Source organism: Arvicanthis niloticus, chromosome 26 (genome assembly GCF_011762505.2).
Source record: "Arvicanthis niloticus isolate mArvNil1 chromosome 26, mArvNil1.pat.X, whole genome shotgun sequence".
NCBI lineage: Eukaryota > Metazoa > Chordata > Mammalia > Rodentia > Muridae > Arvicanthis > Arvicanthis niloticus.
In genome coordinates this window covers 25,240,571-25,255,865 of record NC_133434.1, presented here as the reverse complement: position 1 = coordinate 25,255,865, position 15,295 = coordinate 25,240,571, and the positions used below count along the sequence as shown (strand labels likewise).

General features: G+C 45.0%; 1 protein-coding gene across 2 annotated transcripts in view; it reads left to right on the top strand.

Annotated features, from left to right (window-relative positions):
- The first annotated feature begins 12,845 nt into the window (after nt 1-12,845).
- Nucleotides 12,846-15,295, top strand: part of Acsbg1 (acyl-CoA synthetase bubblegum family member 1) — a 55,996-nt gene continuing 53,546 nt past the window's right edge. The window contains exon 1 of one of the 2 annotated variants that reach the window (XM_076925257.1): nt 12,846-13,174. In XM_076925257.1, coding sequence (XP_076781372.1) covers nt 12,927-13,174 — 248 coding nt within the window. In that variant the 5' untranslated portion in view covers nt 12,846-12,926. The remainder of the gene's footprint in view (nt 13,175-15,295) is intronic. The other variant, XM_076925256.1, reaches the window with a different exon arrangement.

Genomic DNA, 15,295 nt, shown 5'->3' with positions numbered 1-15,295 from the left:
CTCTTCAGTGATGCACAGTGGTAGAGGAAAAATCAAGAAGGTAGCTGAGCCCAGTGCTGGACACCTTGGGCTGCACCCTGGGCTACACCCTGGGCTACACCTTGGGCTGCACCCTGGGCTACACAAACAAGAGTGTGCCTGACTCTGAAGGTAGTGGGGCTCCATTGCCTTACAGTTGTCACAGTTCAGATTTACAAAATATTTTTCTTGATATTTCCAATTATCCTGTTTTCTTCATTTATGCTCGTATCTCAGACTAAGGATTCATTTGCTGTAGGGATCTGGGGGTGGGGGAGGGGAATCCCTACCTTTCTAGTTTTACTTGGGGACACTTGAGTGGATCATTTGCGTTCTCTTGCTCTCTCTCTCTCTCTCTCTCTCTCTCTCTCTTTCTCTTTCTCTCTCTCTCCAGGGTTCTCTGGCTGTCACTCTGTAGGCCAGACTGGCCTCAAACTCACAGAAATCCTGCCTCTGCTTCCTGGGACATCAACTGAGTCCTGGAATAAAGGCGTGCACCACCATGCCTGACCTTCCAGTATTTCTAAGTGAACTAGCTATCATGATAGGCACTGGTCCACAGTGCGTCACTTTGCCACTCCTAGGGCACAGGTCCTTCATTTGACAAATGCTGCTGCAGTACCTGTTGTATGCCAGGCACTCTTTTAAGGTGCTGTAACCTACCTCCCTTATCCACTGACGTTAAACCTAGGCCCCGTCTTAGGGTTTCCATTGCTGTGATAAAACACTATGACCAAAAGGGGAGGAAAGGATTTATTTGGCTTACACACCATGAATCACAGTCCATTAGAGGAAGCCAAGGCAGGAGTTCAAACTGAAACCTGGAGCCAGGAGCTGTTGCAGAAGCCAGGGAAGAGTTCTGCTTACTGGCTTGCTTGCCATGGCTTGTTCAGCCTGTTTTCTTATAGAACCCTAAAGCAACATACAAGATCCAGGACAACCACCCCAGGGGTGGATTCTCTACAGTGACTAGGCCTCCCATATCAGTCATCAACAAGAAAATGTAACATAGCCTTGCCACAGGCCAATCTACTGGGAGTATTTTCTCAACTGAGAGTCCCTTTTCCAAAAATCTCTGGCTTGTGTCAAGTTGACACGAAGCTAGCCAGAGCAGGCCCCAGGTAAATGGCTTAGACCAACCTTATAGATACCTTATGCATCAGCACCTGTGATTAAATCTAATTCATTAATTAGTCACAGTAAAAGATTAGTAACTCATTACAAAAACAGAATACCTATAGTAGTATATCATAATGCAATACAAATGCAGTTTGTCTCTCTCAAACTGTCTCACGGTTCTGCAAGGTTTTGGGGAAGAGCTGAAGTGATACAGGGTCCATGTCCATGTCCATGAGGTGAATTACACAGACTGATGAGCTATGATTCCGTCTCTACTGTCTTCCTCCATCAATCCTGGAGAAGCTGTTCTGAGCAGTGTGATGGGATCCCATTGACATGTATCCCTCTTCTGCCCCAGATGTGAACCTATCCCTACATCCAGCCTAATCATCCACTTAGCTTAGCCATCTCCGCGTCAAATCGAGTGCCACATATCGCTGTGCTCGTATTCAGGTCGCCCTCAGAACAGAAACCAAATCAAAACGTACGATTTATTTTACTCTAGAATTTTCCATTTCCTCTATTGGAGCTGTGCGTGGCTCAGCTGTGTGTAACTGAAACTATGGAAAGGGAGATCTAGGATCAGGCAAACTTACTGAAGCCAGAGTAAGAACCCTTGCATCCAAGGAGCTGACGGACACACGATGAAAGACATGGTATGTCCCGACGCTGCTGGCCAGGGTGAGGGAGGAAAATAAACAGTAAAGGGGCAGCTGGTGGCCGGGCTCCAGATCAATGTTCAGGGAAGGCCTCACCTGGAGTTGACACTGACAGAGGGATTAGAGAAAGTGAATGGGGGAGTTGGTGAGCAAAGAGGGAAACTGTTCCAGACAGAGGAGGGTGGAAAGGCCCCGAGGAAAGAGTGCACAGCAGCAAGGGGCCAGTGTGACTGTTGCCAGAGAGCTGAGCTGTAGAAGCCAAGGTCAGAGAATGGAAAGAAGGCTGTGGCCCAAGTAAGAACTTCAGCATTTAGTGTGAGGCTGGAAGCTTCTGGAAGCTTCTAGAAGCTTCTGGCAAAGGAACAGTGAACTGTCAGATCTGAGTTCTGATAAGCCCTTCATGACTCCAGCCTGTGGGAAGCTCAGGATGATCAAGCCCATGGCTGAGGGCAGGCAAGGGCTTCACTCTCAACATACTCTCCAGTCTTCTGCCATCTCCAATACTCCTCCCTGAAACCTATGTGGCTCATTCTCCCTCCCTTCTACTGCCTCCCCAATCTTCCAAGCTACCCTACCTGAGAAAGGAACAAAATACATGTTCATTTTCATGTTCATAATTAGTACATTAACCAGTACTTTCTGAATATCATGGTTTCTGCCTTAGTTTGAACTGTTACAGAAGTTGTTAAGGTTAGAGTGTAGACCCTGGCAGCCCTCACAGGGTAGTCGCAGCCAGATACCCTCAAAAAGGCAATTCAAGAGACAAATTAGGGGCCAGTAAGATGGCTCAGTGGGTAAAGGCAATTTCTGTCACGATAACCTAAATTCTATCCCTAGTGGAAGGAGAGAACCAACTCCCACAAATTGTCCTCTAGTCTCTAAACACACACACACACACACACACACACACACACACACACACACACACACACACAGAGAGAGAGAGAGAGAGAGAGAGAGAGAGAGAGAGAGAGAGAGAGAGTTTTTAATGTATAAAATGCAGTACTCACCTGGCTAGGGAGATGGCTTAATCAGTAAAGTTCTTACCACCCAAGCATAAAGACCCGAGTTCAGATCCCTGGCACCCACAGAAGCCAGCTGTAGGAGTGCATGTCTGCAATCCCAGCACCAGGGGTGGAGCAGAGGTAGGCAGACTCCTGGAGTTCATTGGTCAGCCAATATAACTAAATTGGTAAGCTCCAGGTTCAGTAAGAGACCCTGTCTCAAAAAATAGGATGGAGAGCAAGGACAGAGAAGGATACCAGATGTTTCCAGATGTTAACCTCTGGTCTCCACACACACCTGTACACATACATACATACATACATACATACATATCACATCATACACACACACACTCATCCACACACAAATACAACTCTCAAGCACAAATACTTCTATAGAATAGAACAAGACAACATTATAAAGTTGAATAAAATGAAACCAACAAAAAGAAAATATTTTTTAAAAAGTAGTTTGAAGATTAAATGTTTGTTTCCAGATGTTTCTCTTTGGTGACAAATGTCCTAGGACATTTAATTACTAGGAGTCATGACCTGGAGTGCACAGTATTAGGGTATGTTTAATTATCATTGCTGAAAGAAAATAGCCAGGATACAATTAGAATCAATGAACACAAACTGGGAAAAGGTTAGCATCATTAGAGTTTATAGGACACCTGCAGAAGTGTTCTTCTCAGCTCAGCATCTTAGATGCCACCCACAGTACACAGTGATCAGTCAGCACTACACAGAACTACACAGACATGTTCTGATTATCAACTCAGTTTCTCCTACTAAACAAAATGCAGAAAATGCCTCAGTACAGTCATTGAGCCACAACATTGACAGAAATAAAATACTTTAGACCTGACAGATTTAAGGAACAGTGTGAGGGACCAAAAACATACCCACTCTCTGATGTGAAAGTGCACCTCACACAATAACAAAATACTTACTTGGGGCAAATAGACACGCACCAGGCTTTTAAATAACGGGATTGCCCAAAATGGCAGATATAAAAAAATCTGAATGGCACTAATTAAAATAAGCAGAAGTGCCAAAAAATGTTTTACTAGCTATTTTATATGTAATGCATATTGTATTAAAGACAGTATTTTCTGGTTATTTTGTGTATACTAAACTTGCATTAATTCTGTACATTTTTGGATATATAAAGTTCAGACATATAGTTCTATATATTTATAGTCAGATATGTTGTGCTAAGTGTGCTAATACCACTTTAAAATAGATACTACACACTAGGTATAGTGGCACATGCCTTGAATCCAAGCATTCAGGAGGCAGAAGCAGTCAGATGTCTGTGAGTTCAAGACCAGTGTGGTCTACATAGTGAGTACCAACCAGGACAGCCAGATATGTATAGTGAGATCCTGTATCAAACAAACAAACAAACAAACAAACAAACAAACAGAAACTACAAGATAATTTTTAAAGATTTATGTTATTTTTATTTGTGTGTATGTGTGTGTGTGTGTGTGTATGTGTGTGTGTGTGCATGTGTGCATGTGTGCGCTTGAGTATATGTGTACATGCATATGGTGCTTGTGGGGGCTAGAAGAGGGCATAGAATCCCCTGGAGCTAGAGTTACAGGCAGTTATGAACTCTTCAGTATGAGTTCTGGGAATTTAACTCAGGTCCATTGTAAGAAGAGCAACAGTTTGTAACAGCTAAGCCTTCCTTCTAGCACCAAGATGATCTTTTTAAAAAGTAATCAAAAGCCTGACAAGATCACCAGAAAACATAAACCTTTTTTTAAAACATGCAAAAATCTCATCTTTCAAGACAATTCCATTTTGTAGATGATACTGAGAACAAGATAATACCTTTGGGTTAGAGATGCCTCTGTGAGTGACGGCTGTTCCACGCAGACCTGGGGTCTGAGTTTGATCCCCAGTACTCACATTACGGTGGATTCGAAGAAGCAACTCCACAAAGATGTCCTCTGACCTCGTATGCACGATCCCCCTTTAATAACAATAAATTCTTAAAAATCAAACAGCTTTCTTTAAGAAAGCTTTGTTTCTTTAGACCATTGATTCTCAACCTGTGGGTTGTGGTCCCTTTGGGAATCAATGTCAGATGTCCTGCATCTCAGATATTTACATTAGGATTCATAACAGTACCAAAATTACAGTTATGAAGTAGTGACAATGATAATTTTATGGTGGGGGTCACCACAACATGAGGTACTGTATTAAAGGGTCGCAGCATTATGAAATTGGAGAACCACTGTCTTAGAACTGGGTTCTAGCTGAACATTGGTGCCTTTACATTAGACACAGATATTTCTTTAAATATGTCACACTGAAGGGTTTTACAGTTTGGGGGGAGTGGTAGGGGAAGATACTAATTTCTCTGTTGTACGTGTCTCTGCTTTAATCTGAATTTGCAGCCAAGATAGGCCAAATAAGGACAGAAAGACTCAATAGTATCCATTAAATGATATATTTGTTTCCAAACATTAGAACACTGGCAGCTAGTCACAGATACAGACTACCTTGTATCATTCCCAGGTCTCCAACAGGGATATGAAGTACACAACTACTTCTTAAACAGAATACCATCACCACCTGAAAGAGTCACCTTTCTCTGCCAGCAAATAATCCTTCACATTATCTGCTTATGAAATAGATAATGGGTGATTGAGAAAGAGAAACCTATTTTTTAAATGCATTCTACAGACAGGCGAATGGCTCAACAGGTAAACGTGCTTGCTGCCAAGCCTGACAATCTGAGTCAGATCCCATCGATATGTTACATGCCGATTCCTGAAAGCCGTCCTCTGACCTCCACTCACATGGTGTGCCCTACCTACTCTTCCATTGCCGTGACCAAGGCAACTTGTAACAGAAAGCATTCAGTTGGGGCGCTTGCTTACCTTTCTGATACATCTTCCATAATCATCGTGGCCTTGGAGTGTGGCTCCAGGCAGCAGGCAGGCAGAGATGGCGTTGGAGAGCTTGCATCTTATCTCATTTTATCTGAAAGATGGGGCAAGACTAGAATAGGCTCTTTTTAATTGAAAAATATTTTTTTTCATAGGATATATTTTGATTATGGTTTCCCCTTCCCCAACTCCTCCCAGAGACCCTCTGCTTCCCTGACCACCCAAATCCACACCCTTCCTTTCTTTCTCATTAGCAAATAAACAGAAATCTAAAATAAAAATAATAAGGAAAAAATAAAATAAAAGAAGTCAAAAATAAAAATAAACAAAGCAGAATATGGCAAAACAGAGAGAGCGAGAAAGAGACAGACAGAGAGAGAGAGAGAGAGAGAGAGACAGACAGACAGACAGACAGAGAGACAGAGAGCACAAGAAACACAGGCTCTGAGACACACATATTTGTACACGCTGAAAACTCACAAAAGCAAAACTGGAAACCATAATATATAAGCAAATGATCTGTAAAGTTTTTTTTTAATGCCTCGACAAAGCTCTGTGAGAAATAAATAACCCTCCAAAAATACCACTGAGACCTGTGTGGGCACCGAGCACACTGCCACGGTCTCCGTGAGTTCATACGCACAATCGTCCTGCAGTATCGACAGCTGTCTCCCTTGGCACTTACAGTCTTTCCAGAGTTCTCTGAGCCCCAAGGGGAGGAATTTAATGGAGACCTCCTGTCTTGAACTGGGAGTTCCAAGGTCTCTCACTGTCTGCACACTGTCCATTTGTGGGTCTCTGTGTAAGTTCCCATCTCCTGCAGGAGGAGGCTTCTCTGATGATGCTGAGTAGAGCAGAAAGTCATTAGCACTCACTCCACGCCTACCATTCTCTTAGCAGCACACCAGTTTTGTTTTCCCCTAGGTTCCTGGCCTATGTAGTCTCAGGTTCATGCCCCACCAGGGCAGCATCAAGCAGAGGCTCCATCTCATGGAGTGGGCCTTCATGTCAATCATACAATTGTTCACTCTACAGCTTTCATGCCACTCTTGCCTCAGAATCTTGCAGTGTATCTATCTCCCTGTGGTCCACAGGAGTTGCAGCTGGGATGCTGTCTACCCGGTAGTGTGATCCCTTCCGGTATTACAGATACTAGTCAGAGGAGCAAATGCTTAGGATAGGCATCAGTTCGATTTCTTCATGTTCAGTGAGTTATGTCTTTAATAATAGGGTCTTACCTTCAGTTTGTCGAGGGTAACCGATAGCCTTGGGTTGTTTAGGGGTTTCCATGGGGCCCCTTTGGTCTACAACTCAGTTAAATGTAACTCATTTCTAGCTATGGAGGTTTCATTTAGTGCTGAAAGATGTCTTGTTGGGGCTTTGTCTACTCCTTTATTTGATGATTCCATTTAAGATTTCTGGCATGGGCTTTTGAAATTTAAAGTCGACCCCAGGGACACACCTTCTTCAACAAGGCCACACCATTTCAAAATAGTCCATCAACTGGAAATCAAACATTCAAAGACATGAGCCTATGGGGGGTGTTCTCACCCAAGCCACCACACCATTGCACACACATACATGCACATGCACACACACACACATGCACACTCACATACACACACATACATACATATGCACACACACATGCACACACACAAATAAAAAATTAAAAACTTCATTCTGTGCATTTATTATTTACATTTTAAATATTTGAAAGGTTGAGTTATGCTTAAATTTAACCTGCAAGCATTTAAAGATGTTTACAAAGACAAAAAAAAATGGTTTTTGGTTTTTAAAAGTACTTTCTTCTCTACCAATAGCCAGGTGATGGCTATTATTAAGTTATTAAGTGATCATCTTCATATAGGCTGGCAAATGATAACTCTATTGAAATCTTAAATTATATACACACTGAATAAGAGTTCAGGACACACAAGTAGGACAATATTTAGAGAATACTTTGCAGGTAAACTATCCATCTATAGATCCAGCATGTGATCCAGTATAGAGTGTAAAGGAACTAAAAAGCAGGCAGTATGAACTACAGAGAACTCATTTACAGAAACTGGATTTTAGAAGGAAGGTTCCTTCTAAAAAAGCAAGGCTCTTTACCAGGATGTCTTTGGAGCTAACACGTATACACCACGAACTGTAGCCAGACAGTACCTGTCACTTACAGAAGATATTTCTTTAAAAGAGCCTGGGCTTGGGCTGGAGAGGTGGCTCATCTGTTCAGAGCACTGGCTGCTCTTGTAGAGGATCCGGGTTCAGCTTCAGCACCCACACAGCAGTTCACAACCATCTGTAACTCCAGTTCCAGGAGATCTGATGCCCTCTGCTGGACTCTTCAGACACTGCACTCAGGACAGGCACATACTCAACATGCAGACAAACACTCATACACATAAAAACAAAAATAATATCTTAAAAAAGAGATAGAGATACAAAGACAGACACAAGGGCCAAAGGGAAAGAGGGATTGTGGTTGTTATCTACCCATTGCCCTCTTTAAAAGGATAGCTGACAAATTTAAGTCAAACTGAAGATTTTTAAACTAAAATAAGAACTCAGCTTAGTAAAAGTCTTTTCTGAGGGTTTTTTTTTTGTCATTTAATAGTTTTTTTATTCTATGTGTTATATATAGGACCTTAGAGCACCTTTCCCACTGATGCCTTCCCAGTCATCCAATTCATTCCTTATCTACAATGTCATGAGAGATGGAACCTCTTGGTCAGGATCATTCAGTTACTCAGTGGAAGAGCCAGGAGCCGCAGTCAGGTCTGAGTGACATCAAACCTTCACAGTTCCCATGGCCCCCACTGTCAGATGAAGACCTGTGGTTGGGGACTTCTCTTCTATGCATGGCCAGGGAGGAGCTGCTCAGGAAAAGATGGGTGTATCGAGCTACAAGGACAAGGACTTCACTGCTTGTCAGGGGCATCTCTGCCTGTACTCTGAAGGCCTGGGATCAGCCATAGGCTTAAAGTCAGCCTGCTAACACAAAGTCTTGGGTCTCTGTGAAAAAACCTTGAAACAGATGGCTAGAAGCTATTGTAAACACGCAGCTTTAGTGGAAAGCTGCCAGATCTCAATCATAAACCTTGTAGATAAGTAACCTTGATGGATAATACTAACTTAGGTAGGGACAAGTGAATAATAGGTGGAGTCAGAGTGACCTGTCCCCTGAAGCTTCACCCAGCTGATACTCTGTTCTGGAAGATATCTATACTCCCCCTGAACACTTATGCTCCTGCGTCATTCCTTCCCCCACATCCTGCATATATATATCCCCTGTGTGGAAAAGTAAAAATGACGGTTTGATCAGCCTATAGACAAGCTGTGTTTCTTTGTGTTTGCCTGTCCCCTATCTTCTCTTTCAGGTGACCTCCCCGGACCCCTGTTTAATGCCCTGCTGGACAGGACAATTGCTGCCAAAAGTATAGCCACAGGAAGACATCAAAATTCCAAAGTTAATCTGAAGAAGCGACCAAGTGGGCAAGAGTGCTTGCTGCACAGCATGAGGAGCTGAGTTCAAATCATGAACTCATGAAAAGGCCTATCGGAAGAAGATGGCTGGGAGTTGCTGGACAGCCAGCCTAGTGAATCCATGAGCAAGAGGTCTCAGGGGAACACAGCAGAAAGAAATAGAAGACACCTGATACTCCCTGGCTCTCTCAAACTCAAACACAGACACATATATCACTCACAACACACACACACATATACACACCACTCTAACCACTTTCTGCTTTCCCACCACCACAGAACAGGGGCCAGGAAACACAAGGGTGGAGGCTCCCATGGTTAGCCCTCTTCCTTTTGGTCATCAGCCAACAAAGTGGACAGAAGGACTCTGGTAGACAGAATAACAACCATGGTAGCCGTATTTGTTTTGCAAGAGGACTATATTGCAATTTTCAAGCTCAGCTAGAGCAGCCTCTCCTACTCCCTGGTGTTTTAGTCACTGTGACCCAGCACTGACTTTCTGTTGAGACATGTATCCTTTGTCCCCAGGTGACTAAGAGTCAGTTCTCCTCAGCCTCTGTTGCCAGCCCACCAAACCTCTCCTCACAGGGGCTGACACACAGGCCACCTCCTGCTCTGTGATGTGTGGCTGCCTGGACCTTGTTCCCTCTGGTGTTCCTCTGTAGCCTTGCTGGGCATCCTAGGACTTTCTCACTTTCCTGGGTACCACCACCCTTAGGTCTCACTGACCTAAGCAGATCCAGCCAGTTCTCTTGCCACCACCCACCTCATCCTAGGCCACTCATTTCTTCAACCTTTCCCCAGCTTTCATATTGAACAAGGCTTCTGAACTTCAAAGCCAACAATTCCTGGTCTTTTCCCACTTCTGATTCAGTTCCCCCATGGTGGGAGCACACTGACATCACTTACAGTGACATTACCCATCTCCTCAGCACAGCCAATCAGCCTCCTGGCAAAGTTCTCCCCATTGCGTCCTCATGTGCAGCTGGAACTGGCAGTGACTTTGGCCAGCCTCCAGGCCATCACTTCATGATCCAAAGTGTTCAAACTGAGACTCGGGAAGACTCCCCAATCAGTACAAAGCTAAAGGGAGTCTTTAAGAAGACTTAGACCTCCCTCACCTATACTGTGGAGGCAGTTTTGGGTGAATGCGACTCATGCCCTGAATTGCTTGGGGACAGTCCAATGTTTCCTAGTCACCTGTCTTCCTTAGTTAAGAGCATCGCCTGTGACCAGCAGACTCATTGATGCTCTTGGGAGCATCTCTTACTGTGACAGCAGTGTGGAACTCACAGAAAGCTGCACCAGGTTAACATAGGAAAAAAGCTAGTGTGCAGGGAAGTCTGGAGTCCTTCCCCACCTGGCTTCATCTAATAGACAGAACATGCACTTCTATATGTTGTGCTTATGATGCACAAACATGAAAAGGTGGGTGTTATGGAAATGTCTTACGAAGATGAATTCCTTTTGGCCCAATGTTGTTGAGACTTTTCTTCTCTGCTCACTAGCCCACTCTTATTCCTGAGCCAGTTTACCCTTTTTACATAAATGGTCTCTGTGTCTATTTCTAGACACATGTCCTTGGTGCAACCTTTTGTCTTGGGACACAAGAGCTTGGACTCTGGTACCCTGTAGAGGGCAAAAGTTTCATATGCTTACAGATAGTAATAGAGAATCCAGAATTGTTAAACATGTAGGCTTTTCTCTTCAACAGAAGGGGTATGCATGGTTGTTTTCCATCCAGAATGCTGGGAATGGAAGCGTTAATAACATTGTAACCTTTATTATCTGTAGAGCCAGGCCTCACCCAAATAACCCATTCTTATGAAAGAGGTCCCATGTGCTTTGCAAAAGAGTTTGCTATTATGCTTGTTACAAACTTTCCTCCCCAGACTCTTATCCTGAGCATGGTTTCTCAGTCAATAAAATGTATTCTTGAGGAAGAGGTCACAGGTACTTTGTAAAAGACATGTCCTTTACAAAGGAGTTTAGATGTAGCTATGCCTTATGCTTTGTTGGGATAATTGTCATGAGGAAACTTTTCCCCAGAGTTGTACAGTGTTTAAATATACCAAAAACAAACTGCTTGGGGTCAGACTCCAGGAGCTTGAGCCAGCCCGGATAACTAAGTTATGTTGAACTAGGTTTTCTTCTTACTGCTTGTGGTTCGTTTCTCTGTGGGCAGTAGAACTCGCAGGGACTCCACAGAACCCTATGAATTCAGATCCACAGCCCTTTTTTTTTTTTTTTTTATCTTTTTCCTTCTTCTACTCTGTGTTTTAGATGCCAGGCAAAAGCCTAAATATGCTTTCTTTATCACTCACTGTCTCTCTGACCCTCATACCTAACTTAAACTTGACTTTCTATCTCCCTCCTCTGGCAGATGTCAGGGTGTGTGTGTGTGTGTGTGTGTGTGTGTGTGTGTGTGTGTGTGTATACATATCCTTACCTGCTGTGTTGTTTCTCTCAAATTATAATAAAATTGTTCTCAGGCTTTCTTCTATGTTTATTTCTAAATTCTTTTATTAATAAGACCACGGACCCAAAAAGAGAACCTCGACTTCTCCCAATAACAAAAGGAATCTCTGCTAAAATTTGCACTGAGTTAAATTTTGTTTCCCCCAAATTAATGTCCACCCAGAGCATTAAAAGGGCAGCCTAATTTGGAAACGGGCTTAATGCAGGTGTAACCAGCTAAGATGAACTCATACCGGATTGCAATGGACCTTAGTCTGATGCTTGATGCCTTTATAAGGAAACAGAGATATAGACAGAGGCGAAGCCAGCCATGGGAAAGTAGAGGGGATATGGACACTGCGTGTCAAAGCCAAGGAGAACAAGCAGGGGCACTGACCTGCAGAAACTAGGGCAGAGGCCAGCAGTCTTCCCCTAAGCCTTGGAGGGAGTACGATCCTTTCATACCTGGATTTCAGGCCTCTGGCCTCAAGAACTACGAGAGAATGTATTTTTGTTCCTCTAAATCATCTGGATTATCCTTGTTGTTTTTGTTTTGTTTTTTTTTAATTATGGAAGTCACAGGAATGAATATATAGTTGGCTGTAGAGGAGCTCCCTGGTATGCAGAGAAAAGTGTCTGCTCCGTGCATTTCCTGCCTCTCTGTTCATGGCTGCCTGCCAATTTGCCTTTCCTCCTTAAACTAAAGGGGCAAATCCTTGCTTGTGTCTAGGTGTCCCCAAATGGCCCCATTTTGGGGTTCTCTCTCATGCCTGTTTTAGTACAGATGCTCCTATGAGCTCTGTACAGTAGTCCTCTTACTGGAAATTCTGCTTTCTTCTCCTCCCAATGCTGGGCTTTTTGTGGGCAGGGGCTGTGGCCTCTCCTGTAGTACACACTACAGGATCTAGAGCCAGCGACTGGGGGCGAACCTTCCTGGGTTGCATTCATCTGTTCAAGTTGAGGCTGCACAAGTCGAAGCTGGGCCCTGGGACCAGCAGCTAGCTCAGGCTTAGGGTCTGGATTTGTGCTGGGAACCCCCTTTGCTCCAAAGCGTCCCTTTAAAGACAGTAAAGAGTTTTTCTGGGGGCCTAGAAGTCCTAAGCCCATTGGCCAGACCTTCTGGAACTGGGGGCCAATTTGCATAAAAATGAAGGCTGGCTTCATTGAAATTCTCCTCGTCTTGAGTGCAGCGAAACCAGGAAGAAAAGGAAAGTTTTAGTCCTGAGCAACTTCACTGCCTAGGAACATTCTGAGCTTCTGAAAATAGAGAGGAAATGGGGCCCTCCGGGTCACTCCAGGAACCGCCCACCTCAGCCCCGTGCCCGCCCCCACTGCCCACTCAAGGCCAGCCTCTCACCGTGGGAGACCGCAGTGTCTTCGGTGAATGCCCACAGCACATGCCACGCAGTTCTGAAGCAGGCTACTGCTGTCTGTCCCGGGACTCCAACATGCCTGACAGCAGAGAGGATCAGCAGCAGCAGGGTGCCAGCATGGGGACCTCCCAAGACAACTCGCAAACCAGGTGGGTCCAGTGCTCCAGTCTCAGCACGTGGAGCTTGGGGCCGAGTTCATGATGCTGTAGGACCTGAGGCAAGATGCTCCTCTTTCTGAGTCTCTGTCTCTTCACCAGATCTCTGTGAAGGAAAAAGAGCAGGGCAGGGACATTTACCCTTTGGAGTGTGATTTAGTGTGTCTGTTCCTCTGTTGGCTGTTAGAGATTCAACTGAAGTACGGGTCACATTGGTATTAAGACAGACATTTTCCAGTCAACAAGCATGTTCCTTTGTCTCCCCAGGGTTGGAGGTGAAGTGGTACATGGCATGGGGGAGGGTGGGGGGAGTCAATGATTGGACCATGGGAGTGCCCATGGTCCCAGTTCTAGCCTGCTATGACCTTGGAAAGTCTCTGGTCCTCTCTTTCAGTACCTGAGCAGAGATTGAAGTTATCTAAAGCCTCTGATACAGAGGAACTGCTTTTGTGTCCCATAAGGGAACAAGAATGCAGAACAGTGGAAGATACCGCTGACGGACAGCGTTATACTAAGTAGCTGGGCTGCACTGGGGTAGTTCAAGGACAAGGGCTGAGGTCTGATAACTTGCAGAATCTGCAAGGTTTGAGCTACAAGAACATGGCCACTGTCCTCATAAGGACTATGTGGAAACAGGTGTGACATATGGGAAGACACATTAATGTGCCCCATTAGGTCCTCTGGACAAACTCATCAGGCCAGAGTGGGCTGCTGTTCATCCAGAAACAGTATCCCTTCCCCCTGTAGAAATAGCAAGTGTAGGGGAGCAACTGTGGCCCTGAATAATTCTATGCTGTTGGCATAGAAAGGCCTGGACCCTGGAGGCCTGCGTCTACTCTGGGTAGCATTACTCATGAGGTCAGCGAGCAGGGACTAGCCTGACATCCCAGGTGGTGCCCCCAGAGGCCTGAGAAGTTCAGCCCTCGGAAATGAAGCACAGTGTCTGCTGGTTTTCAAAGTCCTTTGTTCTGCTAAGTGAGGACTGGTGAGTTTGTCCAGAGGACCTAATGGGGCACGCATGTCCACGTCTTCCTCTCTGTCCCATCTCTTTCTGCATAGGGTCAGTAGTTCCAGTGTTTGCTGAAGTCTATGTATCAGGTCTATGTTGACAGGGACTTGGCCACAGGGAGGAATTTTGAACACAGGCCCTAGGTCTGCCTCACTGATAACATGGATTGAGGTGGTCAAACTTGGGGGCCAACTTTAGTTTGGGCAGTGAAGGACTCTGTCATGGAAAGGAGCACAGGCTTGGAGCCATGCAGGACAGACAAGGACTAGAAGTCAGGGTTAGAATATCAGCTCCACCGCCTGCTTTCTGAGCAACTTTGGGTAAGTTGTTGAACCCCTGTGAGTTTCAGTGTCTCTCTCTGCAATTGAAGATGACCTTGTTCTCCCTTGACCTTGATCATGTATGAAGATGGTTCCAGGGATCCAGGCGCACACATGCCACAGGCACAGTAACCCCAGAACAAACCCCAGGGCATCTTGGCAGCAGACTGCAAAGCTCATGACTTGGGCTTTGGTCCGGTTCTGGTCTTGACTTACCCTGTGACTCAAGTCAAGACATACTCTCTGTGAGCCTCAGTTTTCTCATCTGTCTGACAGGGAAGTTGAATATACCCTGGCAACCTTGCAGTGTAGCTGCAAGAAGAGACTATTGGTCTCTTATTGGAGTCACCGAAGCTGCCATATCTGGGGCCAGGCACAGCTGCTTCTGGGTAGGGTTGGCAGTGCCAGAAACCTCCTATAATCTGAGAGATTTCTGCTTCATTTTTCTTCCCTCTGCAGAGGGGTTGGCTGGAGGCAGAGGAAGAGGCATAGGGCAGCTGAGGGGTGCCTAGAACTGGTATGCCTCTTGAGACTCAGGGTGTAGGCCACGCCATCCACCAGAGGCTTTACTGAGCATGTCTAGGGCAATCTTGGCTGTATCAAGACCCAGGTTTGGGAGAAACACTCCACTGGAAGAAAGTCCTCAGAGGAACCCAACAGTTCAAAACATAGCAGTTTTGAAAGGCTATGAGTCCTAGGAAAGTAACAGGTGTGGGGGAGTGCAGGAGCAGCCATCAGACCAGCAGGCTGGGGCCAGGCTGATTCATGGGTTTAGAGAGTCTGGTG